At 45.6% G+C, this 27,560-nt stretch overlaps 1 protein-coding gene across 1 annotated transcript; it reads right to left on the bottom strand.

Annotated features, from left to right (window-relative positions):
• Positions 1–19,642: 19,642 nt before the first annotated feature.
• Positions 19,643–26,472, bottom strand: LOC311246116 (uncharacterized protein). The gene is made up of 2 exons (XM_084336198.1): positions 26,390–26,472; positions 19,643–20,400 (listed from the first exon to the last, which is right to left on the bottom strand). Exons 1-2 carry the CDS (start codon positions 26,423–26,425, stop codon positions 19,879–19,881), a joined length of 558 nt encoding a protein of 185 aa, XP_084192324.1. The 5' UTR covers positions 26,426–26,472; the 3' UTR covers positions 19,643–19,878.
• Between the last annotated feature and the right edge of the window lie 1,088 nt (positions 26,473–27,560).

The raw sequence follows: 27,560 nt of genomic DNA, 5'->3' as shown, positions 1-27,560 counted from the left end.
CACACCAGATCCCTGCAGCGCTGCTTCACCCTCACGATGCCCAGGTGCCCCTCGTGCGCCATGGTCAATATGCGTGCTCTGAGGTCACTGGGGATGACTGTGCGAAGCCCCCGAGCCACACAAACACTGCTCCAGCAGGACAGCTCATCCTTGACCCGATGAAAAGGCGCCAGCACCTCCGGGACCTTCACGGGCCACCCCCCCCTGATGTAGGTGCGGAGCTGGGCGAGCGTGGAGTCCCCCTCCGATGCAAGCTGAAGGTCCTCCAGGGAGACTGTGGCCTGGAGCGGGCCGTGAAGCTGAAGGACAAGCTCCGGTTCCATTGGATCCGGGCACGTTTTGGGTGCCGGGTCAGGGGTGGCACGGGAGAGCAGGTCAGCCACTACATTCTCCCTGCCGGGAGTAAACACTGTGGTGAAGTTATATGGCTGGAGCCTCTCAGACCAGCGGTGAATCCTCAATGGCTTGTGGCCCGACCCGGATGTAGCGAGCAGGGCGGTAAGAGCCTGGTGGTCCGTCCGCAGCGTAAAATGTCGTCCGTACACGTACATGTGCCACCGTTCACACGCCCAGACACAGGCCAGAGCCTCGCGCTCCCCCACCGAGTACTTCTGTTCCGCTGGGGAGAGAGCGCGGGATGCAAACGCCACTGGGCGCTCCACGCCCCGCTGGACCTGAGACAGCGCAGCCCCGATCGCCGTATTGGACGCATCACAGGTGACAAACGTCGGGCTCGCCAGATCGAAGAACGCGAGCACTGGTGGTGAGGTGAGCTGCGTTTTAAGTTGGCGAACAGCGATAGAGCAGGCTGGGGTCCACTCCCAGACCGCGTCCTGTTTCAGGAGCCTCCGAAGCGGGGTGGTGGTTGTGGAGTATTGGGGAAGGAAGCGAAGGTAGTAGGCTGTCATCCCTAGAAATGACGAGAGCTGCGCTGGGCAGGACGGCTCAGGCAGGCGCAGCACGGCCTCCACGTTAGACTGGAGCGGGCTGAGGCCATCAGCAGACAGGCGGAACCCCACAAATTCGATGACTGGGACAGAGAAGGTGCACTTGTCCCCATTCAGCGTGAGGTTGTGACCGGACAGGACGTCCAGCACCCTCGCCAGGCGCTCGTCGTGGATGGCTGATGTTGCACCATGGACCACTATGTCATCCAAAAAAACGACCACGCCCGGGATGCCGGCGAAGATGGTGGCCATTATTTTTTTGAAAACAGCTGGGGGCTGAGCTGAGACCAAAAGGCATGCGGGTATACCTAAACACTCCGACATGTGTCACGAAAGCCGTAAGGTAGCGACTGTCAGGATGCAGTGGAACCTGCAGGTAGCCCTGGCGAAGGTCCAGTTTGGTGAAAACTGAGGAGCCGTAAAACTGTGCCGCCAGTTCCTCCACTGTGGGCAATGGGTACTTATCCGGAATCACCGCTTTGTTCACCTGCCTGAGGTCGACGCATGGACGCAGTCCCCCTAATTTCCTTTTTACTATCACCAGGTTGGAAACCCATGGTGAAGCGTCGACGCACTCGATGATGCCCGCATCCAAAAGCTTCTGCAGCTCGGCGGTGACATCGTCGCGTAGGGCGAGGGGCAGGCGGCGCAGCGGCTGGATCACCGAACGCACCTCCGGGATGAGGAGAGGCTGGTGGTGAAACGCAGTGAGGCAGCCCAAGCCACTAAACAGAGCAGGCCAGCGCTGGTGCCAGGGCGAACCCACAGACAGAATGTCAGCCCCTGTATTGTCCACCAGGGAGAACCCAAGCCCACAAAACAAATCGTAGCCCATGAGGTTGGCTCCCTGATGAGACACTTGGAAAGTGAATGAGGGAAGGGCCTTGGTCCCATAGCACACAGTGAAGGTGATTGTGCCTGCCATTCCTATCTTAGAGTGTCCATACCCATACAGGTCCTCTGCGTTGGCGGTGAGCGTCCGGCGCGGGAAAAGTCGACGAACCGTGGAAATGTTCAAAAGTGACTTGGAGGCCCCCGTATCCAACAGGAGTGGGAGAACCACCCCGTCCAGTTCCACCGTGCACCATTTAAATGCACGAGAGGTGGCGTCCACTGAATGGATGGTTGTCGGCGTAGGTGGACGTGGCGAGCGTGGCGGCGTGCTATCAGCACCGGGAGCAGAGCGGCAGACCCGGGCGAAATGGTTCTGCCTGCCACAGCGTTGACACCTCTGTCCCCTGGCAGGGCAAACTGGAGCCCGGCTGGGGTGTGATGAGGAGCCACAATTTCCACACACGGCCCGGCGTGCTGTTGACGCGGCCGTACCCCGGCGTGCAGCGAAATTTACCTCCAGGCTGTCATCCGGGAAAACCGGTTCGGGAAACTCCCCGGACGGCGCCACTGTTTGAGTCAACATCAGAGGTTTGGGGAAAACATTACAGGGTGCTAGCTGTGCTGCCAAACCTGCTGCTGACTCGAGATGGAAAGCAATATTAACAGCCTTTGTCAATGTCAATTCATCTGGCATCATTAATAGCTTATCCCTGAGCTTAGGGTTGTTAGTATGTTCAGCTAGCTGATCCCGTATCAGTTCATCTTCCATCACTCCAAATTTACAGAGGCTAGCCAGCCCCCGTAGGTCAGCTACATAGTGGTGGATCGACTCACCCACTTGTTGACGTCGCTGACGGAAAACGATCCTCCGGAGCATGACGTTTTGTGGAGCAGCGAAATGTCCCGACAGCAGTGTGACACAGTCCGCATAACTCGGTGCAGCTCCGAGAGTCCTAAAGATCCGTTGTCCCTCGGTTCCTAGGTTGTGAATGAGCAGGGCTCTCTTCCGAGCAGCGTTAGCGTCGGCGAGCCCGACGGCTATTATGAACGTATTAAACGCCTCCAGCCAGTGAATCCACGGAACCGGTGGCTCGCCAGGCAGGGCGAGGAACGGAGAGAGAGGTGCAAGTAGGGAATCCATAATCCCATCCTCGTCGCCAATATTATGTATTCAAATAACGCACCGGACTGCGGCTTGACGTTTGACGGTTTATTTAATCCGCTCCACCAGTGCATAACACACACACACCATCTCCCGTTACCACAACGCTTTACGGTATATCACAGCAGTGTCGCAACATTACCGTGCCATCTTAAAGGCCCGGTGAACACCGTTGTGATTCACATACACAACAGTTCTATAAATAGCTCCGCTTCAGAGAACGCTACCCTGGTTAAAAAGTAGCGAGCTACCAGCACGCTACTGAGAATTGTAGTTAAGCTATGTAGCTTCGCTACTTGTAGCAAGCTACTGCCCATCACTGAATTTTGGAGTGTACAGGGGAGCTCCCTAGGGCCTCTGCTCTACTCAGTGTTCACCAATGACCTACCGTGGGCTACTAAGAATGCCAAATTGGTCCAATATGCAGATGATTCCACCTTGTATTATGCTTCTCCATCAAATGGTATGCTTAATGAAGTCCTGAGCAGAGAACTTAATGATGTGAATGATTGGATAGTAGCTAACAGGCTTGTACTGAACATCTGTAAGACAAAAAGCATGGTGTTTGGATCGAGGCATGGGTTGTCTTGTAACCCAAAGCTTATTTTAAATTCATGTAACTCCATAGTTAAGCAAGTTGAAAGCATTAAGCTCCTTGGAGTGACACTGGATAGTACTCTATCTTGGTCAAACCACATCACTAACATTGTCTCAAAGATGGGAAGAGCTGTAGGCATTGTTAGAAAATGTGCTTCTTTTGTTGATCGTCCTCTTTTACGTCAGATTATTCAGAGTCTAGTCCTGTGTCATGTTGATTATTGTTCGGTGATCTGGTCATCTGCCACCAAAGGTGAGATCAGGAGACTACAGGTAGTCCAGAACAGGGCAGCACGGTTGGCTTTGGGTTGCTCACTAAGGTCCAATGTCAACCGTATGCATGCTGGTCTCTCCTGGCTCACAGTTGAAAAAAGGTTATAGTCTAACTCACTTGTATTGTGTAAATCAGTCATTAACAGCAAGACTCCATATTTTGTGTTTGAGCAACTTGTTTACAGAAGCTCTATACAAGACCATAATACAAGAGGGGCCAGAAATGGTCAGTTTGTACTCCCTCGTCCTAGAACCAATGCTTTAAAGCGGTCTTTTATTTATAGGTGCATAACACTCTGGAACAACCTACCTAGTTATCTCTACACTTTTAGTAAATCGATTTTTAAAAAGAAACTCAAATCTCAATTACAGCTGTTGCCTTAATGTGTATTGCATTTGTGTATGGGTTTTTGCCTATTAGCCTACAAGTTCTCATTTTGTATCTTTAAAAATTGATATTTATTGTATGTTTTTAGTTAATTGTTTCGTTTTTTTATTTCCATCTATAGCATCTGTGAAAGTATCTTATTTGCTATATACTAAATCCTTGTTTTTATCTTTTGTATTGATCTATGCATTAACTGTTTTATGTATTGTGTTGTGTGGACCCCAGGAACACTAGCTGGGAGCCATGGCACCAGCTAATGGGGATCCTTAATAAAAACAGCAGTAAAAAAAAAAAAAAAAAAAGACAGCATAAAATGAGTTCAAGTTCTTTACTTGTCAAATACACAACGCATGTAATGACATTTTTGTATTTCGAGCTCAGACTCAACAGTGCACAACAATGAAAACAAGAATGATAAAAGTAGTAGCAGTAATTTTAAATATAAAATGAGATAAGATGAAATAGTAAATTATTTGCAAAATAAATGAATGCAATGCGAACACTCCCAGACATACCCCACGCGAAGGTAAGGAAAAACTCACTAAAACCTAGCAATAGGAAAAAATGCTCCACAGGCAGTGTGGAGGCGAGAAACATTAGAAGGGCCATTCAAGGGGGGGATCTCCCTTCTTAGATGTCGTGTCGGTGATAGTAGTGTTGCAGACGGACAGTTGGTAAGCTGTGTGTAGTGAAACACAGATGAGTGCATGCAATAGCAACTGAACAGAAAACTTTAAGATACATAAACAAAAGAGAACAGAACAGAATTCAATTTACAACGCATTATTTTCTCCATACACGGGTAATAAACAGACGAAATTTTGATTCTCAACTGGAAATTATCACCAGCATACTTTTTTTTTTACAAAAAAAAAAAAAAAAAAAAGTTTTACAGTAAAAAGGTAAAAAATAAGTAAAGTGGGATATTCAATATACATATATACAGTACACATATGACTAGAGTGCAGTCATATAGAGTGCAGGATGCCTGAGGCGGATCCTAAACAAAATAAAGTGGGATATTCAATATACAGTACACATATGACACGAATAAATATGTTGCACTAAACATTGCACCTGTCAAGGGCGGCTACGTGGCGTAGTGGGCAAGGCGCTCGCCACGAATGCGGAGACGCTGGGATTGCCTGTTCGAGCCCAGCGCTCCACATTTGCTTTCAGTTTAGCTGGTCGTTCATACTAATACACATTGGCCGTATTAGGGGGTGGGAAACTGATGGGTGGGGATCGGGCGTTGTAGACAGCGACTCCTACAGGTCGGTTGGTGCGCCTGCGCAGTAGAATCAGGAAGTGTCGGGGGCAGCGTGAGCCTCCCACGCGTTACTCCTCGCCACTGAGAGATCGAGCTGCGCAGGTGAAAAGATGCGACTGCTGTTACCTCAAGTACCGGAGGGGACTTGTGCTATGTATGACTTAGTCCACATTGCAGCCGGCTTGTGGGAGGCAAAAAACAGCGTTCGTGACAGGGGAGGGTTGAATTGGATGATACAAAAATTGGGATGGGAGAAAATATAGAAAATGGGAGAAAACGTGGATAAAAAAAAAACATTGCACCTGTCAAACGGTAACGCAGGTGTCCATAGGCGAGCTCAGGGAGGACAGAAACCTCCCGTAGAGCAGAAGGGTAAAAGCTGATGGTGTGTGTGTGAGAGAGAGAGACTGCTCAACTGTGCCACTCTTCAAAACAGTTTCTGTCTAGAATGAGACAGAGGGCGACATCACAGCACTTGCATTTCCATGCTGTGATACTCCTCTTTCCCGCCTTGGTGCACTGCACACAGGTCTTACGGCCAGCGGTGGCTTTCTGGCTCCTGTCCGCTGCGGGAGGGGCGATGGGAACAGGGATGTGGTTTGCCCTCCTGTCAACAGGAACTCCTGTGCTGTCCACTCCACACAGCTCCTCCATCAACACCTCCAGGAACGCCTTGTGTGCGAGAGGCTTTTCCTGCTTCGCCCTACAAAAGTCGCAGTGGAGGATGTAGGAGTTGGTGGTCGCCATGTCAACGAAAATGTTGAAACATTGTGCGATGCCCCCCTCGGCACTGGTCGAAGGCAGCTCATCTCCTCTGGGTTGTACTGGAGCAGCCCGCCTGCATCTTACTGGAAGAGAAGCAGCCGGCCTGGGAGGAAGAGGAGCAGCCTCTGCCTCTTCGTCCACTACCTCACTGTAGGTGTAGACAATGGAAGTACATTATTTTCAACATTCAAAAAGGAATCTTCACACACAGTAAGGGTAGTAACGTTTTGAACAATTACAGTACACCCCAAAGCTGGAGCAGGCTGCCTGCTCATCACGTCTGCACATAAATGGCACACACATTGATTGTACATATAAAACACTGCACATCTATAACCGCAGGGCTCCTCCTCCACCACCACCACCACCCGCGGCCCCCCTGACTACCTACCAGCAGGAACTGATGGGGGTAATCAGGAATGTCCCAGTCCCGGTCAACAGCAATGAACATTTTTTATTGAGCCTGCTGCCAGCTTTGGACACACTTGATGGTGAAAATAGTTCACTTGTCAGAATGAAAATCCAGCAGGTTTTGCATGAGGCTCAGTTTCCAGTTGAGTTGTAGGTTCTTTGTTTTATTGTAATCAGTTCAATTGTTTTTATGTTTGCTTGTTTTTAATGATTTAATTTAATTGTAATCAGTTTAATTTACCTGTGCCTTTGATGATCTGTAAATAAAATAAATATGCACTGTTCTAATAATCAATTCAATGTCTAAATGTATCTGTGCCCATATTGTAATATGTATATATGCATTGGTCAAAGTTTAATCTTGATTTGCATCGTAATAGCCAAAACATTATGCTAGTTATGAATAACATTTATACAAAATTGTTGGTAATAAATAGTTATTGTAGTCACCCTCCAACCATTTTGGATACAAGGACAATCTTGGTTGAGCATGGGAACAACTCTCTCAACACAAAGTGGGTGGCTCTGAAAAGAGCCTTTGGGTGAATACGGGAGGTAGGAGTAGGAGGTCCTCAGATGATCTCATTCTGCCATGGCACCGGTCCTGCTGCTGAGAAGTACCCAGTGAAGGTTTCCCTGACAGTAATGGCCTCTCTGGTGGCGTTGTTGCTTCCCATCCTTCTGAGGGCTTGGGCACCAAGGAGTGGCTCTGCTGGCACCACAGGCAGCGCAGGCACTGGCACAGATCCATCGTCCCACCTGATTGATTGAAAACATTATTAATTGCAGAATGGGTACAATACAGTACAGCTCAATACAAACAACTGTTAAGGGGATGAAATACTTTCATCTTGTTTACATCAGGGTCCCCCATTTTCAATGCATCAGGACATTTATGACATACAGATATTTATATATAGCCTACCTCATGAAGTTGTGGAGCATATATGTTGCTTTCACAACTTTCTCCGCAACCTCTGGAGACACACCCAGCACCCTCCTATACAGTCTCCACTGAGCCGCCATGATGCCAAAAGAGCACTCCACCATTCTTCTGGCGTGGGAAAGCCTGAATGAATTAATGACAACTTTATTTAACAGATTGCAGAATGGGTACAATACAGTACGGCTCAATACACACAATTGTTAACCCTTTTCACTGCCACAAAAATACCATTCTAAATGACGACTGCACTGCAGTATGTCTAGTATTGTGGTGCTGCAAACATGATCTGGCCACAGAACAAATCATGATCTACAGATGTAAAGATTTTTTGTTTGGTACAGAAAAATCACATCATTTTAATAATTTTTTTAAACTTAAAATGAAAGGATTAATTTCACAATGTTAATTGTGAAAATTAACATTCCCACTAATATCTTGAATCATAGTGCAGTTTCATTATCTGTAAAAAATCATGCAGCCCTGCTTCTGAAGTTAGTTTACTGTGTAAGCCTAACGCCAGACGAGAACTGTGTAATTACAACTCCGCTAAAGGCAGGTCAGTGGTATTCTTTGTTTAAAAAAAGTGTTAAATAGCTCTACATTCCAACAGCCATCACTGAAATATTAAAGGTGCTGTAAGTAGTATTTTCTTTTTTTAAATAAGTGCTCTACATGTAATAGCTCTACCGGTACATTCTGACAGCCATCACTGATATAGTGTGTGGTCAGTAACATGAGTCTCCCAGTCCCTCCACTCTGCAGTAAACAGAACATACATTTTCTAGTATCCCGTTCCCACTTTATCGAGTCAGGAGAGAACCGTAGATATTTGTACTTATTTCAAGAAAGCTTTCCAAGCCAAATTTGCTGGCAGATTATTTTACTTGTTTCAAGCACACATTTGTTTTTATTTCTTATTTTTGTCAGCCCATTTTTGCAGTGTGGAGTAAAGTTCTCTCTCCTGATTGGATGAAGTGGGAACGGGATACCAGAAAATGTATGTTCTGTTTACTGCAGAGCGGAGGGACTGGGAGACCCATGTTACTGACACACTATATCAGTGATGGCTGTCAGAATGTAGAGCTATTATTTAAACATGTAGAGGACTTATTTTAAATAAGAAAATACCACTTACAGCACCTTTAATATTGCTGTAATTTTCCACTATCAAACTCTCACCCTCAGTTCGCCCTCAGCCTGCCTGATGCTGATGCAGGTGTGGCCCCGGTGGGAGCCAATCACAGTGCACACGGTGCACACGCACAGTGCGCACTGGCGGCAGTAGATGCGGTTCATCTCCTGGTGCTCCTGGCACCGCCACAGGGAGATGTCCTCCACGGGAGGCACCAGGGCGTGGTTCTGGAACACCGGGGAGTCCAGGTGGGGACGCAGGTGCTCCGTGCACATGGAGGCTCCACACACCAGGCAGGTCTTTACGGCGGCAAGCTGCCGCCCGGCGCTCGGGCAGTAATGGCAGGGCACGGGGCCTGTGCTGGCCACGCTCTCGGGCCTGGGTGAACTGGGTGCAAGTGTAATTCGCTTAGGAGGGGTGGTGGGGCGGCGGTGGCTACAGGACTCTTGGTGAGCACTGGTGGAGGCCAACTCGCGTGGGAGACCAAGGGAGACCTCTCTCTTCCAGTAGGTGACGCCACTTCACTGGAGCCGTCAGATGCATCCAGCGGTAGAACTTCTTCTGATAGAGATTCTGGTCTCTCCTCCCCCTCCGTCTCTGTTGGCTCCGCAGCAGATGAGCCACTAGGTTGGATGATGGACAAGGAAGCGGTGGGGATCTCACTGGAGAGCTCCTGGGAGCCAGAGGGGGCTGCTCTCTTGCTGTCAGGCTGCAGCTCTGGTGCAGGTGTACTGGCCTTTCTCTTCCCGAGGAGGCGACTGGTGAAGGAAAATCATCAACTCAACAACGTCGACTTCACACTCACTGGATTGGCCTTCAAGCGACAACGGAATGTGAAAATCATGTCTTTAAAATCACAATTGATGACATTTTGTAACATATTGGGACTAAACAAGGGACTAAACACGTTTTGCAATTATGCCACATCAATGTGGAACGCCCTACCCAAAGCTGTAAAGGAATGTGAATCACAACCCACTTTCAAAAACACTCAAAGAACACCTACGGGAGACTGCAATTCGAAACTGGCCCCTACAAATGTCCTAACTGTTACGGATGTGTTGGCAGAGGGCCCAAGCGCAAACAGATACGAGGGAGAGGTAGATATGGATTGTCAAAAGTGAGCACTGCTCCTTTAATCTTAAACACTTCGAGCCAGGGGTGAAGTGTAACAAAATAATCAGGGCAGCAACAAAGATGTTTACAAAAATACGTCCAAAGGCAGCAGCAAAAATACAAAAACAAAGAATAGCACAGCTGAAGAACTGGCAGAGGACTAAATACGAAAAACAAATAATCTCATAGAGAGAGCAAGTCCAAAAGGCACAAACAAAACACTGCAAGGCAGGCTAGGAAAAACATGAACAACTTAACAAATTAAACCCTACCAAACTAAATGAACATTCCACGAAAAACAACGAAGGGAGGAACAAACAAAATAAACACTAGGAACACTTACTACAAAAATACTGGAAGGAGTAACAGGATCACAGGAACAGAGGAACTAGACAGCAAACACTAGTAGGGAATCCAAACAATGAACCGACAAAGAGAGAATGGCAAACGAGGCAGATATACACACACTGATTGACACAAGAGGGTAATTGGGAACGAGACACACCTGAAGGGGAAAGCTGAACTAACACACAGGGGTAAGGAAAACAAAAGGCCAAACACACACTGGGGAATAAACTAGACTAGAATCAAAATTACAATTACAGAGAGAACACCATACAAGGGACAAATAAAACAATTACAAAGGGAACGAGACTAAAGACAGAACACAGTTAAAACACACAGCAGACAATACAAACGCCAAGAGTACAAGAATGTCCAAAGGTGGGGGCTGGTGAAGAGTAGAGGAGAAAAGTCCTCGCAAGGGTGGGGGCTGTTGAGGAGAGGAGACAGGAAAAAAAGGTCCAGGGACAGGCGAACCCTCACACTAACCCAGTTGTACAGTAAATGACCAAGTATGGCTTTGTCAGTATTCCAATGTACAGTGTCCCCCCCCCCCCCCCCACCTCCAATGTACAGCCCCCCACCCACCCACCCACCCAACCCCACCTACCCAACCTCCTCCAATGTACAGTTTCTACGTCAAATTTATATACACTCTTTTTCTGGACACTTTTTGTAGCACAAACAGTACTGTATTTGCAAATCTGGTATGTCATAAATGTATAGATGTAGCAGTACTGTCTATGTCATGTTATGATGAATTGAAAATGGGGGACCCTGATGTAAACAAGACGAAAGTCTTTCTCTGGTTTTGAATTGATTGATTGAAAAGTTTATTAACAGATTGCAGAATGGGTACAGTACAGTACAGCTCAATACACACAATTGTTAAGAGGATGCAGACCTGAGAAAGACTTTCGTCTTGTTTCCATCAGGGTCCCCCATTTTCAATTCATCATAACATATATGACATACATGACATATAGACATACAAGAGTGTATATACATTTGACATAGAAACTGTGCATTGGAGGAGGTTGGGTAGGTGGGGTGGGGCTGTACATTGGAGGTGGGGGGGGTTGGGTAGGGGGGGGACACACTGTACATTGGAATACTGACATACATTTGACATAGAAACTGTACATTGGAGGAGGTTGGGTAGGTGGGGTGGTTTTTTTTTTTTTTTTATGTTTATTTAGGATCCCCATTATTGGGTGGGGCTGTACATTGGAGGTGGGGGGGGGGTTGGGTAGGGGGGGGGCACTGTACATTGGAATACTGACAAAGCCATGCTTGGTCTTTATTGTACAACTGGGTTAGGACATTTGTAGGGGCCTGCATCCCCTTAACAATTGTATGTATTGTTGAGCTGTACTGTACCCATTCTGCAATCTGTTAATAAACTTTTCAATCAATCAATCAATGGGTACAGTACAGTACAGCTCAATACACAATTGTTAAGGGGATGCAGACCAGAGAAAGACTTTCATCTTGTTTACATCAGGGTCCCCCATTTTCAATTCATCATATGACACACATGACATACAGATAGACAGCACTGCTACATCTATACATTTATGACATACCAGATCTACAAATACAGTACCGTTTGTGATACAAAAATGGTCTAAAAAAGAGAGTATACATTTGAGGGGGGAGAAACTGTACATTGGAGGAGGTTGGGTAGGTGGGATGGGGAAACTGTACATTGGAGGAGGTTGGGGGGGCATGTGGTAAACATGTTTATCTTTTAATTTAGTTTTGAATTACCAATTGAAGCTCCGACATCGAGGGGCGAGGGGTCCAGACGCGGACGGCCGTGTTGCGTTCCGCTCAAAGGGCCGCGTCTTGTACTCTGTGTTGCACCGCCACTCGGGACAATAATACGGCCCGGTCGTGGAGTCACTCCACAAGTCTCCAATACAGCGCTTGCAGAACCGATGCTTGCACTTCAACGTGATCGGGTCCCGATATGTATAGCTACACAAAGGACACGCCGCAGGGGTGTCCAAAGATGCCCCCATTTTGTTTACAAACTTTACATCTGTTAGTGTTCACTTTCACTTCAGTGTTTTGGTTAGCCCAAATCAATGGGTGGGACGGTCACGTGACCCAAATCAGCCAATGGAAGCGAGGGGTCTCCGCCCGCCGGACCTCAGCCATTGGGTGGGACGGTCACGTGACCCAAATCACGTGACCCAAATCACGTGACCCAAATCAGCCAATGGAAGCGAGGGGTCTCCGCCCGCCGGACCTCAGCCATTGGGTGGGACGGTCACGTGACCCAAATCACGTGACCCAAATCAGCCAATGGAAGCGAGGGGTCTCAGCCCGCCGGGGTCTCAGCCCGCCGCTACTGTGGTGGTTCCGTGGTTCTGCAGCTGGAAGCATCTCTTCGGAACAGCTTCGGAACACAGCCTGGATGCTTCCCATTGGTGCTGAGCACAGAGGAGGCGGGTAAGCTTCCTTCGGAACACAGCCTCGCCTTCTGGTTGGTTGCATTTGGCTGTTTTCTCAAAATCGGAACGGATGGACGCTCTCGGTTGACTTGTCAATCAAAGGGGAAGAAACGGAACAAATGGAACGGAGAAGATTGGGCACAGAAAGGCGCAAGGATGACACGCAAATTCGTGAAGCGTTCCTTATTGTTGCCCGTTTTTAAAAACAAATCTACAAACAATTTAAATATAAAAAAAAAAAAAAAAAAATGTGTCAAGTTTAAAAAAATATATAAGGGTTTATGATAGGGGGTGTGGTCAACATAGACCAATGAAAGAGGATATCCCCACTGAGTACAATGGCACAACCCGCAAGTCTCTACGACAAACGGTTAAAAAGATACAAAAAGGGGTGTGGCCTAAGGATAGTGGGCGTGGTCAACATAGACCAATGAAAGAGGATATCCCCACTGAGTACAATGGCACAACCCGCAAGTCTCTACGACAAACGGTTCAAAAGATACAAAAAGGGGGTGCGGCCTAAGGATAGGGGGCGTGGTCAACATAGACCAATGAAAGAGGATATCTCCACTGAGTACAATGGCACAACGCGCAAGTCTCTACGACAAAATCGGAACGGCTGCACGCTCTCGGTTGACTTGTTGACTTGTCAATCAAAGGGGAAGAAACGGAACAGAGAAGATTGGGCTCAAAAAGGCGCAAAGATGACACGCAAATTCGTGAAGCGTTCCTTATTGTTACTGTATTTTATGAAATATTAGTATGAAATCATATTTACTGACTCTCCCATGTTATTTGGCGATATGTGACTTACTACCCTCTAGTGGCGATCTGTGGTAACTGCAGCGTCTCTGCTCTGGCTTCAGTGTTGAATATCTATCCGACAGGTTCAGTGTTGAATATCTATCCTACCCTGCAGGTCTCTGACAAGAACAAGTTACAGGTTGAAAAAACCCTCAGCTCAGAACTAGGCAAAATCTGCATATGGCTCGCTGATAACAAACTATCATTACACATGGGCAAAACGGAGTCCATTCTCTTCGGTGGCATTCGTTTTGTGCCATTCATTCACATTACCTGGCATTAGCAATATAACCATACTACTATGTATGGTCGTTTATAACACAAATAACTTTCTGATTAACTAAAGGCATTATAGTTTTGTGGCATTCACGTTAAATGAACAACGGCATATTAACGTTACGTCGATGTATCAATAGTAATATATACCAACCTGAATGTATAATTAGTTTCATACATACACTGAAAGTCACCGCAAAGCGCAAGTGAAAGTAATTTGCCATTACACGGGGCGCGCGCACACAAACACACGGTGACATAACGCTGTGATTAACAAATAGTAATATATAGGCTTCTTTAGATTAGAATAAGTTAAATTAACTTACAGTCTCTGAAAAGTTGCAGTGATAACGCTGGTCAGAGAGTAAATAGTCTCTGAAAAGTGTCAAGTCAAGTGTCAAGTCAAGTGTCTCTGCTGCTGGTCAGATTAAGGCTGGGAGCTAGTCTCTCACGTGGAGAACAATGGCGGCTTTTCAGAAAATAAAAAGAAAATACATGCTTCCCATTGGTCCCGAGCACAGGCGGGCTCTCGAAAACCTGACTCATCCTCAGCTTCTGATTGGTTGAAGATTTGATACAAAGGTGCCACTCATCCTCAGCTTTAAGAATTGACAATTGTGTCACAAATTGACACATGTGTCACAAATTGACACAAAATGCTCAGAGAAGATGGGGGTCAGAATTTGACACGAAAATTCGTGAAGCGTTCCTTATTGTTACTGTATTTTATGAAATATTAGTATGAAATCATATTTACTGACTCTCCCATGTTATTTGGCCATATGAGACTTACTACCCTCTAGTGGCGAGCTGTGGTAACTGCAGCGTCTCTGCTCTGGCTTCAGTGTTGAATATCTATCCGACACTGCTGGTCTCTGACGAGAACAAGTTACAGGTTCAGTGTTGAATATCTATCCGACCCTGCAGGTCTCTGACAAGAACAAGTTACAGGTTGAAAAAACCCTCAGCTCAGAACTAGGCAAAATCAGGCGGTTAGGTGGCCGAGCGGAGATTATGTTCGTCACCAGCCCCGGAGCTGAGCTGGATTTGCCTGTTCGAATCCAGCTCACAGCTCCGGGGTTGTCACCAGCTTGGCTGGCCGTCTGCACTGATACAATTGGCTGTATCAGAGGGTGGGAGAAGCTGGCGGGGTGGGTCCGGGTCGTTGTAAACAGCGACTCCTACAGTTCGGTCGGGGCGCCTGCTAAGCGCGGATTGGACGTGAGGGGGATAGTGTGGTCCTCCCACACGCTACGCCCTCTCAATGAGAATCCGCGCTGCCAGGTGAAAAGAAGCGGTGATTGGCTGGACGTGTGTCGGAGGAAGCACGTGGTAGCCTCCACTCTCCCAGAGGATCTGACTGTGGGGGGTAAGTGCGCAGCGACCAGGAAGGGACTGGGAATTGGCATACGACTAACATTGGGATGGGAGAAAATCGGAGGAAAATGGAGGGGGAAAAAGACAAAAAAAAAAAAAAAAAGAACTAGGCAAAATCTGCATATGGCTCGCTGATAACAAACTATCATTACACCTGGGCAAAACAGAGTCCATTCTCTTCGGTTCAAATAACAAACTCAGCAAGACCGACGGCTTCTCAGTTACAGTGGGTGACAATATTGTCAAAGGAAAGAAGATATTACCTACCTGGGTTCCATCCTAGAGGCAAATCTTTCCTGTGACAAAATGGCATCCAATGTAATAAAAAGTCAACCAACAAACTCTTTTCTTGTACCGGATCTCCTCACTGGTAAACAAGAATACCCTGAAGACTCTGGCAGGAGCACTCATTCAAGGGTACTACGACTATGCTTGCACCTCATGGTACCAAAGCACCTCAAAAGGCGCTAAAAACAAAATTACAAACATCTCAAAACAAACTGGTCAGACTACTGCTTGACCTTACTCCTAGAACCCACCTCACCCCTGCCCACTTTGACAACCTAGGATGGCTTAGAGTAGACGACAGAGTACAGCAACTTGCAATGGGCCTGGTCTACAAGATACACTACACAACCAAGGTACCCATGTACATGTCAAAATACTTCCCAAAGGTCAGTGAATACCACGATCACAACACCAGAGGGAGCTCCACAAATCATGTTAAACCCAGATTCGGCTCAAACAAGGGACTAAACACGTTTCGCAATTATGCAACATCAATGTGGAACGCCCTACCCAAAGCTGTAAAGGAATGTAAATCACTACCCACTTTCAAAAACACTCAAAGAACACCTACGGGAGACTGCAATTCGAAACTGGCCCCTGTAAATGTCCTAACACAACCCCCTCCAATGTACAGTAAATTACCAAGTATGGTCTTGTCAATATTCCAATGTACAGTTTTGCTTGTACAGTTGTATAGTGTCGTCCCCCCCACTCCTAACCAACCCCCCCCCCCCCCCCCCAATGTACAGCCCCCCCCACCTACCCAACCTCCTCCAATGTACAGTTTCTACGTCAAATGTATATACTATTTTTTTTTTTCTGGACTCTTTTCGTATCACAAACAGTACTGTATTTGCAAATCTGGTATGTCATAAATGTATAGATGTAGCAGTACTGTCTATCTGTATGTCATGTATGTCATATATGTTATGATGAATTGAAAATGGGGGACCCTGATGTAAACAAGACGAAAGTCTTTCTCTGGTCTGCATCCCCTTAACAATTGTATGTATTGAGCTGTACTGTACCCATTCTGCAATCTGTTAATAAAGTTATCAATCAATCAAACACTACCCTCTAGTGGCGAGCTGTGGTAACTGCAGACTCTCTGCTCTGGCTTCAGTGTTGGACATCATCTATTCGGCACTGCTTTTTTTGAATGAGTGAATTATAAATGTAATCTTTATGTAGACTGACTTGTTCTGTTTAAAACTGTAGGACCAGTGAATTATAAATGTAATATTTAGGTAGACAGACTTGTTTCTGTTTAAAACGGTAGGACCAGTGAATTAGAAATGTAATCTTTAGGTAGAGACTTGTTTCTGTTTAAAACTATAGGACCAGTGAATTAGAAATGTAATCTTTAGGTAGACGGACTTGTTTCTGTTTAAAACTATAGGACCAGTGAATTAGAAATGTAATCTTTAGGTAGACGGACTTGTTTCCGTTTAAAACTATAGGACCAGTGAATTATAAATGTAATCTTTAGGTAGACAGACTTGTTTCGGCGGCATATCCGGTTACTTCTACCATGTGTAGACTTCTTCCGGTCCCGTCACAATACATAGACTTTAGCAACTTTCCTCCCATCAATTAAACAACTTTATCTGCACTTTTCTTTTTTTATTACGTTTAAAAATTATATGTTTGTATTGTTAATCTGTTCAGCATTCGTTTTAGTATTGTCAATGTGGTGATGTTTTACAAAAGGAAATGCGTGTGGACAGGCTTCAGACAGAGGTAATGAAACTTTTGTATTATTATTATTAGGGCTGTCAAAATTAATGCTTTAACTCGAGATTAATTTAAAATTATTAAAGCATTCAAATAAATTAATCTAGATTAATCTATGGAGTGAAAAATCTTGAATCTTAGCGCCGCGGATATAAGAGAGAGGTCTAGCTGAGTCAATGTTGATGGTTTTGTTGAACATTTGTATTGCACAGGAGAGAAACTGTATTCAAAGAAAGCTAGTATTTGAATCCAAATATACTTTCTTTGTGTTGATTTTACATTAATTCCATGATTTTACTCAAGTAAATATCTGTTACAAGCTTCGGTCTTATGTAGAAAAATGATATTTTTAATCTAGAAAATTGTGAGATTAATTAGTTATTTTCTTTTAATATATTGACGGCACTAATTATTATATTGTAGAATGCAACAATCTATTTAATAAGCAAACGTGTGTTAGTACCGGTGGTGATATAGATATCTGTGGTGATATCGGTACCAGCGGCGGCTCTCCAACAGGTTCCAATGATGATTCTGAAGCAGGTTGTAGACGTAGGGTTCTGGAAGGAGTCGGGGTTCTTCTGGTTGTAGTTCTGGTTCTTCAGGAGTCTCCTCCTCAACTGAAAAGAACAGCAGATTACAGATGAATGTGTGTTTGGGTCAAAAGGTAACAGAAGGGACACGGCAACATTTCATCTAACATTTTCATCAGAAGGCTGTTCTTTAGTTGTTCTTGTTTCATTGAATCAGGATACATTAAGATGGGAGCCTCGTCGTTCCATTGTTACTGCACTGTGTCAAAAACTGACCAATCAATGGACTAGAAGGGGACGGCCCCATGGAACACAGCATCACTAACTGTACCCCTTGATGAAGTCAATGGAGCGTAGAGCCCTCTCCTGCCTCTTGAAGTTAATCCTGTAGTGACTCATGTTCTCATAACCTGACGACGGGGTCGCCACCGGACAGGAGGTGGTCGCCTTCATCAACCTGGGGGGGGGGGGGGGGGGGGGGGGGTAGTTAAGAGGGGCGAGGAAAAGGGAGAAGAGAAGAGGGTCAAGGGAGATAGAGGTGAAAACAAGAGGGGTGTTTTAACCTGACTGTTCCTGTGTAATATGGGTGTAACGGTACAGAAGTGATTCCCACTGCATGTTAATAATGGGCTCCCCCCAAAGTATAATTTCTGTGTTTTTTTACTCAGTGAGCACTCATTTGCATTGGTGGAAATGAGTGCTCAGTGAGTAAAACAAAATTTAAAAAAAAACAAATTATACTTTGGGGGAGCCACCCATAAATTACAAATTTGATATAGATCATGTTCTTTGTTGGTTTGTGAGGATGTTAATAATACACACTTGGTAAGATGTGTGTATGAAAGAAGACTACAAAAAACAGCAGTGACTGCTCTCGGCTGTTTAACACTTAAAGACCTAGACATCACCAGTTGTAGGTTGTCTGATGTGCAGTTACTATGAAAATTCACTAGAATGCAGATATTTTTTTCCCTGTCCAAATCCTGCCTTCTAGTGAATTTTCATAGTAACACACTGCACTTCAGACAACCTACAACTGGTGATGTCTAGGTCTTTACGTGTTAAACAGCTGAGAGCAGTCACTGATGTTTTTTGTAGTCTTCTTTCATACACACATCTTATGATCTTAGCAAGTGTTAGCACCTAGGGCTGCATTTTAAATTTCGTTATACCATTCTTGTGACAATGACAATAAAGATCATTCATTCATCTGTAATATTGTATTGATACATTTATGGAGTGGTATGAATCTCGGCCATCACGTACCAGGCCCGTCGGGCTTAAAGGAATCACACACATACCGTGATTTGTTATGGTGACATTTATTTTGACAAAGTTAGGGGGGTGCACCGTTCCTGGAGGTACTGCAATACCAGGTCGATGCGTGGAGTGGACGGAGCAAGCCCCTTTTCCATCTCCCTGCTCCAAAAATCAATTTAATATATGGTCCCCGGGTAGGGGACGTATCAGATATTAAACTGATAAGAACAGATTTTTTTCATTTGAAAAAGTTTATTGTCACATGGTTACAAAGTTACATGTACACAATGTATTTGAACAGATTTTTTCATTTGAAAACGTTTTTTTTGTCACATGGTTACAAAGTTACATGTACACAATGTATTTGATTTAAAATTTCCACATTTTCTTATAGCACATTTCAGAGGTGAGATAAACATGTATACCAATTAAAAACATCTGTAAAAACCTAAGAACACAACATTTCAACAATGTAAAAACAGTTATGTTAAAAGGCCTACAGCTAGATTAAAAACACCTGTAAAACCTAAACACACAACATTTCACCAACGTAAAACAGTTATGCTAAAAGGCCTACAGATAAAATAAAGGTGGGTAAAACATGTTAAACAGTGCTTGTGGTAATAAAAAGTCCATTGTATCAGTATCAGTGTAGATGATAAGTCCAGTACATATGTCTTTTAAAAGGTGTTTTTTCTTTTTTTTTTTTTAAACAGGAAGTAGGACGTTCTATTTAAAGGCCATCTTCAATCCTTTGTGCAGTAGCGGGGTGAGTCCCTACCAAGGGTAACTCATCCCCCTCTCCCACACGGACCGCCGGGGTCCTGCCTGGGGTGCTCAGCGGAGATCCTCTCCCTGATGTTGCCCCTTTGGGGAGTCAGCCGCCGCTGCCTTCACCTTTGTGTGGGCTCCGGTCTCCCACCTCCGAATGAGCGCAGAGGCGATGCTTCTTTGTGGCTGTGTCCTAGGGCCTGCCGCCTGAAGCGACGGCCGCTCGGACCGTCGCTTCGGCCATCCGGATCACAGCCACGGGGGGGATCTGCATGCGCCTGCTTACCAGCAGGTTTCTGGAGGTCCATGTGGCGTCTTTGATGGCGGCCAGGGTGAGCCAGAGCTTGGCGAATTCGGATGGTGTTGTTCTCTTCCGGCTCACCCCGTATAGGACCGTTTGTGGGTCCAGGACCCCCGCTGCTGGTAAGTACGGGAATTGCTGGGAGCCGGCTGTTGCCCACTGGTTTACGGCAGCGCTGCACTCCCAGAGCAGATGCCTCACCGACTCGGGAGCGCCACAACCCGGTCGGGGGCAGATGGCACTCGCTGCCATGCCCCGGGAGTGCATGACGGCCCTGACCGGGAGGATCTCATGAGCCACCATCCACGACAGGTCTCGCAGTCTGTTTGAGAGAGCGGGATGGTTCACGTTGCGCCAAACTGTGGAGGGCTCGCCGATTGCGAGCCCGCGCACTGGACTCACTGGTTCCCGCTCCTGCACAAGAGAGAGAAGAGAGCGGTGGTTAGTTAGAACGTCCAGTTCTTCTCCTTCCATGTTCAGGCCTTTTAAGAATTTTTTAATAAAAACATAGGCCGTGGGCAGATTAAAAGACACTGGTGTTCTTAAATCAGTGTGTAGGTGCTTGTGTGTTCGTAGGTAAGACCCCATCCAGAATCTTGCCATTGCTGTTGTCTTGTGCTCTCTGGATGGGGCTGTAGCGTATGTCATGTGTAGTGTAGTGTATCTGCTTCCTAAAAATAGGTGGAGGTCCGGGACGCCTTTTCCTCCATTCTCCTTCCTCTTTTTCATGACGTCCCTTCTTAGTCTCTCCCACTTGGACCCCCACAGGAAATAAAATATGGCGCGGTCGAAGGATAAAAGAACCTTTTTTGGTGGGATAAAAACAGAACCGATCAGTAAAAACAAGGGTAAAATCACAGCTTTTATGATTAAAACCTTGCCTTCCATGGTCAGTCCCCTTAGTCCCCAGTATCCCAGTCTCTGTCTAACTTTCCCTATGACGTCAGGCCAGTTGTTTCCCCCCTCCCCCTCTCTGTCAAATTTGACCCCGAGTATTTTTATGTCAGTCTGGGTCACAGTCAGAGGGAATCCTGCCCTGTCAGTCGCTGTCCACGGTCCGTACAGTTTCGCTTCGGTCTTGTCTCGGTTTAGTCTCGCTCCTGAAGCTCGTCCGTACCACTCAGTCAGGTCTAATGTCCTGTCAACAGCAAAACGGTCAGTGCATAAAATGTTCACGTCGTCCATGTATAAAAGGCACTTAGCCGTCAGTCCCCCACTGCCCGGTATAGTCACCCCGTTGATCCATTTGTCCCTTCTCAAGATCTGTGCCAGCGGTTCTACACAGATGACGTAGAGGAGGGCAGATAACGGACAACCCTGACGGACACCGCAGGATATGTTCACTGCATTTGTAAGTTGCCCGTTAACAAGAAATTTGCTTGTAATGCCCCTGTACAGCAGTCCCACCCAATCTATGACCCGCTCAGGAAACCCCATTTTTTGCAGTACCTGGAAGAGGTACTGATGCGAGACCCGATCGAAGGCTTTTTCAAAATCTAAATTTAGGACTATGAGTCTAAAGTTTCTGTCTCTCGCATAACAGATGGTGTCTCTGATCAGTACGAGGCTGTCGGTGATCTTCCTCCCCGGCACAGCACAGGCTTGATCCGGGTGGATCACCTCCCCTAAAAACAAAGAAAGACGTGTTGTTAAAATTTTGCTAAAAAGTTTACAGTCAAAGTTTAAAAGGGTGATCGCTCTAAAATTCTTTAAGTCAGTCTTGTCATTCTTTTTGTGGAGTAACGTCACTATCCCTACTCTAAAGCTGTCAGGTAGCAGGTCTAGTCTTTCAAAGTCTTTAAAAACAGTCAGTATGTCGTGTGCTAAAATGTCCCAGAAAGTTTGATAAAACTCCAGGGGAAGTCCGTCCTGTCCTGGGGACTTCCCCTTCTTAAAATGTTTTAGACACTTTTCGAGTTCTAAAAGGTTAAAATCCTGGGTTAAAAGCACACTCTCCTCCACTGTTTTGTCTAAAAACTCTAAAACCTCCCTGGTGACATCTTTTTCTATTTCTTTTTCTGAGTATAGCTTTGTGTAAAAAAGTTCCACGCTTTCCTTGACTTCTTCTATGTTTTCCGTAAAACTACCATCTTCTTTTTTTAGTTTTGTTAAAAAACCTCCTTTGTTTACAATTCTCTTAAAGAAATAGCGTGTACATTTTTCCCCCTCCTCTATATCCCTCTCTTTACTCCTTAAAATGATTCCCTGGCTTTTTATTTCTGATAAAGCTGACATTTCCCTTTTGACTTCTACTATTTCTTCATTAAAATCAAAACCCTGCCCTACTAGTTTAAAATAGCGTTGTAGTCTCTTTTGCAGTCCCAACATGAGTCTGTTTTCCCTATCTTTTTTCTTCTTACCTGCCTGCCTGAAGAAAGTCTTGGTCTTCACCTTCACCATCTCCCACCAGTGTGCACGTGAATTGTACATGTCTTGGAGGGTCTGCCATCTGATGTACTGCTCCCTGTACTGACTAACTATCTCCCTATCTTCTAGTAGGGAGCAGTTTAGTTTCCACAGACCTCTCCCTGCCGTCATACCCGAAGACAGTGAAAGGGTGCAAGTCAGCATAGCGTGGTCTGAAAAGAAAACAGGGGTTAATCTAGCATCGGTTGGTGGGCAGTCCCGTGTAAAAACATAGTCAATGCGAGAGGCTTTGGTGCCGTCACCACTGAACCAGGTGAAGCCCTCCTCTCTAGGATGCACGGTTCTAAAACAGTCTTGTAGTTTAAAATCCTTGCATATGCCCTGTAATAAAACCGATGTTGTATCTAGTTTAAAATCATCCCCTGCTCCCCTTCTGTCTTTTTTTGATAGAACACAATTAAAATCCCCTCCTACCACTAATGGAGCCCTACCTAGCATGTGGGACTGCAGGTCTTTTAAAAGGTCATGTCTGTCGTTTTTGTCGTTAAAACCATAAATGTTGAGTATGTTAAAATCCTTTCCCATGTAAGTCAGGTGTGCTAAAATTGCCCGTCCGTCTCTCACCACAGTGCTGCCCTTCACCAGAACCAAGGGGTTTTTGATTAAAATGGCCACTCCGTCTGCTTTATTAAAATTTGACCCGCTCCACATTGAGGTACCGGGTGGCCATTTCCTCTCCCAGTTGCTGTAGTTTTTAAAAAAAGGCAGATGACATTCTTGTAATAAAAACACATCTGAATTAAAATTGTTTAGGAATGTTAAAACAGTTTGGGCTCTAACTCCTGACCTCACACTTCTCACATTAAGGGTGGAGATGTTGAGGGCCATGAGTATTGTTAAAAACAACAGGAATGACATTCTAAAAGAGAATTAAAAGACTACAGTTAAAAACACTCATTTCTGATTTTGTGAAGTCAGGCTTCTCCTCCTGTCCAAGCAGCTGGGAGGGGAGTTTTTGCCATCTTTCCCCGAGAAGGCTTTGTCATGGCGCCGTTCTTTTGGGGTTGACTGTAGCTCTATGCTTATAAAAGAAGTTGTATTTGGTGAACTGGAGCCGAGAGGGGAGACTCCCTTGAACGTCTCCAAGGGGGGTAAGCCGTCTGAGAACGTTCTGGCTCTTCCCCTCTTCTCTGGGGCTGAGTGTGAGTCAGCCCCAGGGCTGGTCAGTTCATCTACAGTTCTCTTAAGGTTGGGCTGGGCGGGGGGGAGGGAGGTGTCGCTGGACTCTCCCTCAACCTGTCCCTCATCCTGTCTCTCAAACTCAACCTCGCCCTCAACCTCACCCACTTTCTCAAGTCCAGCTCCACCTACTGGCTGAATCACCCCCTCTCCTTCACTCTTGCCTTCTGGTGGGGTGATTTCAGGCCCCTCCCCCTCTCCCGCCTCCTGTGTCTCCTCTCCTCCAACCACAGGGTTTGGCAGGAGATTTGAATTTCCCAGCCCTTCCTTTTCAATTAGCACATTTTCAGTTTCTACCACCTGCTCGATTTCAGTGCAAACTCTTGTAGCTTTTAATTTGTTGGCAAAGGACTTTGGGCAATCTCTGAAAAGGTGGTCTGTTTCTCCACAGAGATTACACTTTCTGCCATTGGTACATTCACTAAATGAGTGCCCAATTTCTCTGCATTTGCCGCAGACTACTTTCTGGCATGCCTCTGCCAGGTGCCCATGCTCACCACACTTGCGGCAGAGTTTAGGCTGACCCTGGTAGTGAATGTAGCCTCTGTTCTCTCCCAAAACTATCATGGATGGGATCTGTCTCAGGCCCTGGTAGTCCTGGGGGTCCTGTATTTGTTGTACAGGAACCCTCCAGGCACAATTCCAGATGCCATCCTCATCTCTCACCTTGGTAGCCTGGGCCTTCACAGTGCAGTATCTACCCAGCCATATACATATGTCATCAGCATTTACCATTTCATTGAACATTCTGACAACCACTACTTTTGCAGCATTGTCAGTCAGTTTCTCCAGGTTAAATGCTGAGAACTGGGTTTCAACTTTCTCAAACCTAAGCCAGAATTCTCGTAGTACTGCGGCACTTCCAAAACTTACATCAAAGCCCTTGTTAAAGGGTAGAGTCATGACACAATTCAAATCAGCTGGTGAGAAACCAAGGGCTTTTTGTATCAGCTTCCTGGAGAAGTCCAATCGGGACATCTCCAGGAGCTTACCATCCTTCTCACGTAATTTAAATCTGACACTGTGGTGTCTCCTCATGCCGGCACGTGTAGCCGACATGGCTGGAGACACCACCAGCAACAACAATAAAAGAATAAAATACCACTAAAACCAATATAATAATGAGAATAAATTAATTAACTAGTAAAACCTGATATATACAATATCAAATAAAATCGACTTACCTTGAACAATATACAAAAAATAAACAAACAAAACAATGTCCCCCTTGGCAGCAAAGGCTCGTCCTCACAGCGAGAACAAACCCGCAGACAGGGAGCGATCACTGTCTTAGCCAAAAGGCCGAGAAGCGATACCGACAAACTGTCGGGCAGAGCGGGGTCGTTCGCGGAGAGCTCACTCTGGGTCGTGGTTTATGCAGAGACTATGTTTAATAATGTCTGTGTATAATAATATGGTGCTCTCACTCAACATGCGTGTTGCGTCCGATAATATAATAACGGCATATTCACTTGCATAGAATGTAACCATGGATTGTAAGAACATTTGTATTATTAGATTCTACTTCTCAACTCGCCCTCGTCACGTGGCAAGCCACCCTCCAATAGGATACGAGTAAACGCTCTAAACTAATTAATCTATAGAAGCAACATTGAACACGTTATTTTGATCAGAATCATACAGACAAAAAAGGAAATTAATAACTATAACGGAATGGCATTGCGACTGTCATTAATTTGTCTTTTTTTAAATCTATTTTCACTACATTTTCATGTATTGCTATGTTTTCGTCGAGCTCTGGTTCCATCTGGTGGACAAACAAGCCAACTGCACTTCAAACTGACTGCCTTCTCTGTGCCCGTGTACTGCCCCCCCCCCCATGTTCATACTAGGAATCGGTTTAAGACGCTTATTCGTGTGTGATTTATTGACCATTTCATGTACATAAAATAAACACTAACACGACAATGGGTTGTTGTATTTAACTATAAGTAACTGTTGAACACATTAAGTAAAGGCCATGCCCATGGAACGGTTCAGTAAACAGGAGTGCAGCAGAGCTCATGAAGAAGGTGTGAATGGCCGATGGCCGACTAGGCCTCTTCCTTTAAAAACATTCCGTTCAGGACGTAACGGTGATGTTTCTACATGATCACAACTCGCCCCTAGTACACTAAAGAAAACTACATTATGTTAGATGAGTTATGAAATCCAAGTGTTTGTCAAAAGAGTTGTGACAACGAGCGTTTTAAGTGCTATAGCCAAATAACAGATAGAAGCAACAAGGTAAAAAAAGAAAATCCCATAATTAACTCTGAAGAACTGGTCCTCCGCGAAACGCTCGTTGTACAAGTATGAGGGCCTTTTAATGGAATTTAACTTACCAAAACGGTGTCTTCGTGTTAACTAGCTAACCAACACGTTTCTTCTTCGGGTTGTTGCTCGTCGTAAAAGTTATGATATTCCATAATTCCAATTATTACAGCAAAAGGAAACCAGTGTGCGACTTGAAAACACATGACGATACCCCTGAACTGTGTAGTGGGTTAGAGAGAGAGAGTGTCCAGTGTCCACTCCAGCCAGGTGAAGAGACGAGAGGAGGCTCCATCAATTAAGTATGCAGATTGTAGTGAGCAGATGAGCCAACCAGAGGAGAGCAGGCTGTTGTTTATCTCACCGAGGAGTGAGCAGATGAGCCAACCAGAGGCATGGGGGGAGGAGAGGTGTTAACTGTTGTTTATCTGCACAGACTGAGGAGAAGATACAGCTGGGAACGAGGTTAACCCTTTCACTGCCACACGTTTAAGAATCAAGAGTTTATTTGTCACATACATACCAGGCAGGGGGCATACAGTGAAATGCGGGTGGTCATGCCCGCATTGCTTGTGCAAAATACAATAATAAATCGTCCGGCTCGATATCATCTTGGTGCTTCCTAGACTCCGTTGTACGCTTAGGCACCTTTTCAACCTTCTTAAGTTTCGACATTTTGTGGTTCTCGTGTTCTTGTATTCTCGGGTTCTTGTGGTTATCCTTCATTCCTTCCTTCGTGTTGTTCCCTTTTCCTCTTGGAACATAGTTTTCTTACTAATGTGCGGGACTCCACACAGGAAAATTCCTTCGTAGTGTACCAGCCGTAAATCTACTTGCTGGCTTCTGGCTTCAGTTGAATGAATGAATGAAAACTTTATTTAACAGATTGCAGAATGGGTACAATACAGTACGGCTCAATACATACAATTGTTAAGGGGATGCAGACCTGAGAAAGACGTTTGTCTTGTTTCCATCAGGGTCCCCCATTTTCAATTCATATAGACATATATGACATACATGACATACAGATAGTCAGTACTGCTACATCTATACATTTATGACATACCAGATTTGCAAATACAGTACTGTTTGTGATACAGAAGGAGTCAAGAAAAGGGAGTATATACATTTGACGTAGAAACTGTACATTGGAGGAGGTTGGGTGGGGGGGGTTGGGTACATTGGGATATTGACAACCATACTGGGTAATTTACATTGGAGGTGGTTGGGGGGGGGGGGCGGGGGGCACACTGTATAAACAAGTAACACTGTACATTGAGGGGGGGGGGAGGAGACACTGTACAAACAAACACAATTGTACATTGAACTATTGACAAAACCATACTAGGTAAATGACTGTACATTGGAGGGGGTTGGGTTAGGATATTTACAGGGGCCAGTGTTGAATTGCAGTCTCCCGTAGGTGTCCCTTGAGAGAGGTTTTGAAAGTGGGTAGTGATCCACATTCCTTTACAGCTTTGGGTAGGGCGTTCCACATTGATGTGGCATAATTGCGAAACGTGTTTAGTCCCTTATTTGAGCCGAATCTGGGTTTAACATGATTTGTGGAGCTCCCTCTGGTGTTGTGATCGTGGTATTCACTGACCTTTGGGAAGTATTTTGACATGTACATGGGTACCTTGGTCGTGTAGTGTATCTTGTAGACCAGGCCCATTGCAAGTTGTTGTACTCTG

The sequence above is a fragment of the Notolepis coatsorum genome, assembly GCF_963971535.1.
Source record: "Notolepis coatsorum genome assembly, chromosome: 19".
In the NCBI taxonomy this organism is placed as follows: domain Eukaryota; kingdom Metazoa; phylum Chordata; class Actinopteri; order Aulopiformes; family Paralepididae; genus Notolepis; species Notolepis coatsorum.
This window is presented reverse-complemented; position numbering and strand designations above follow the sequence as displayed.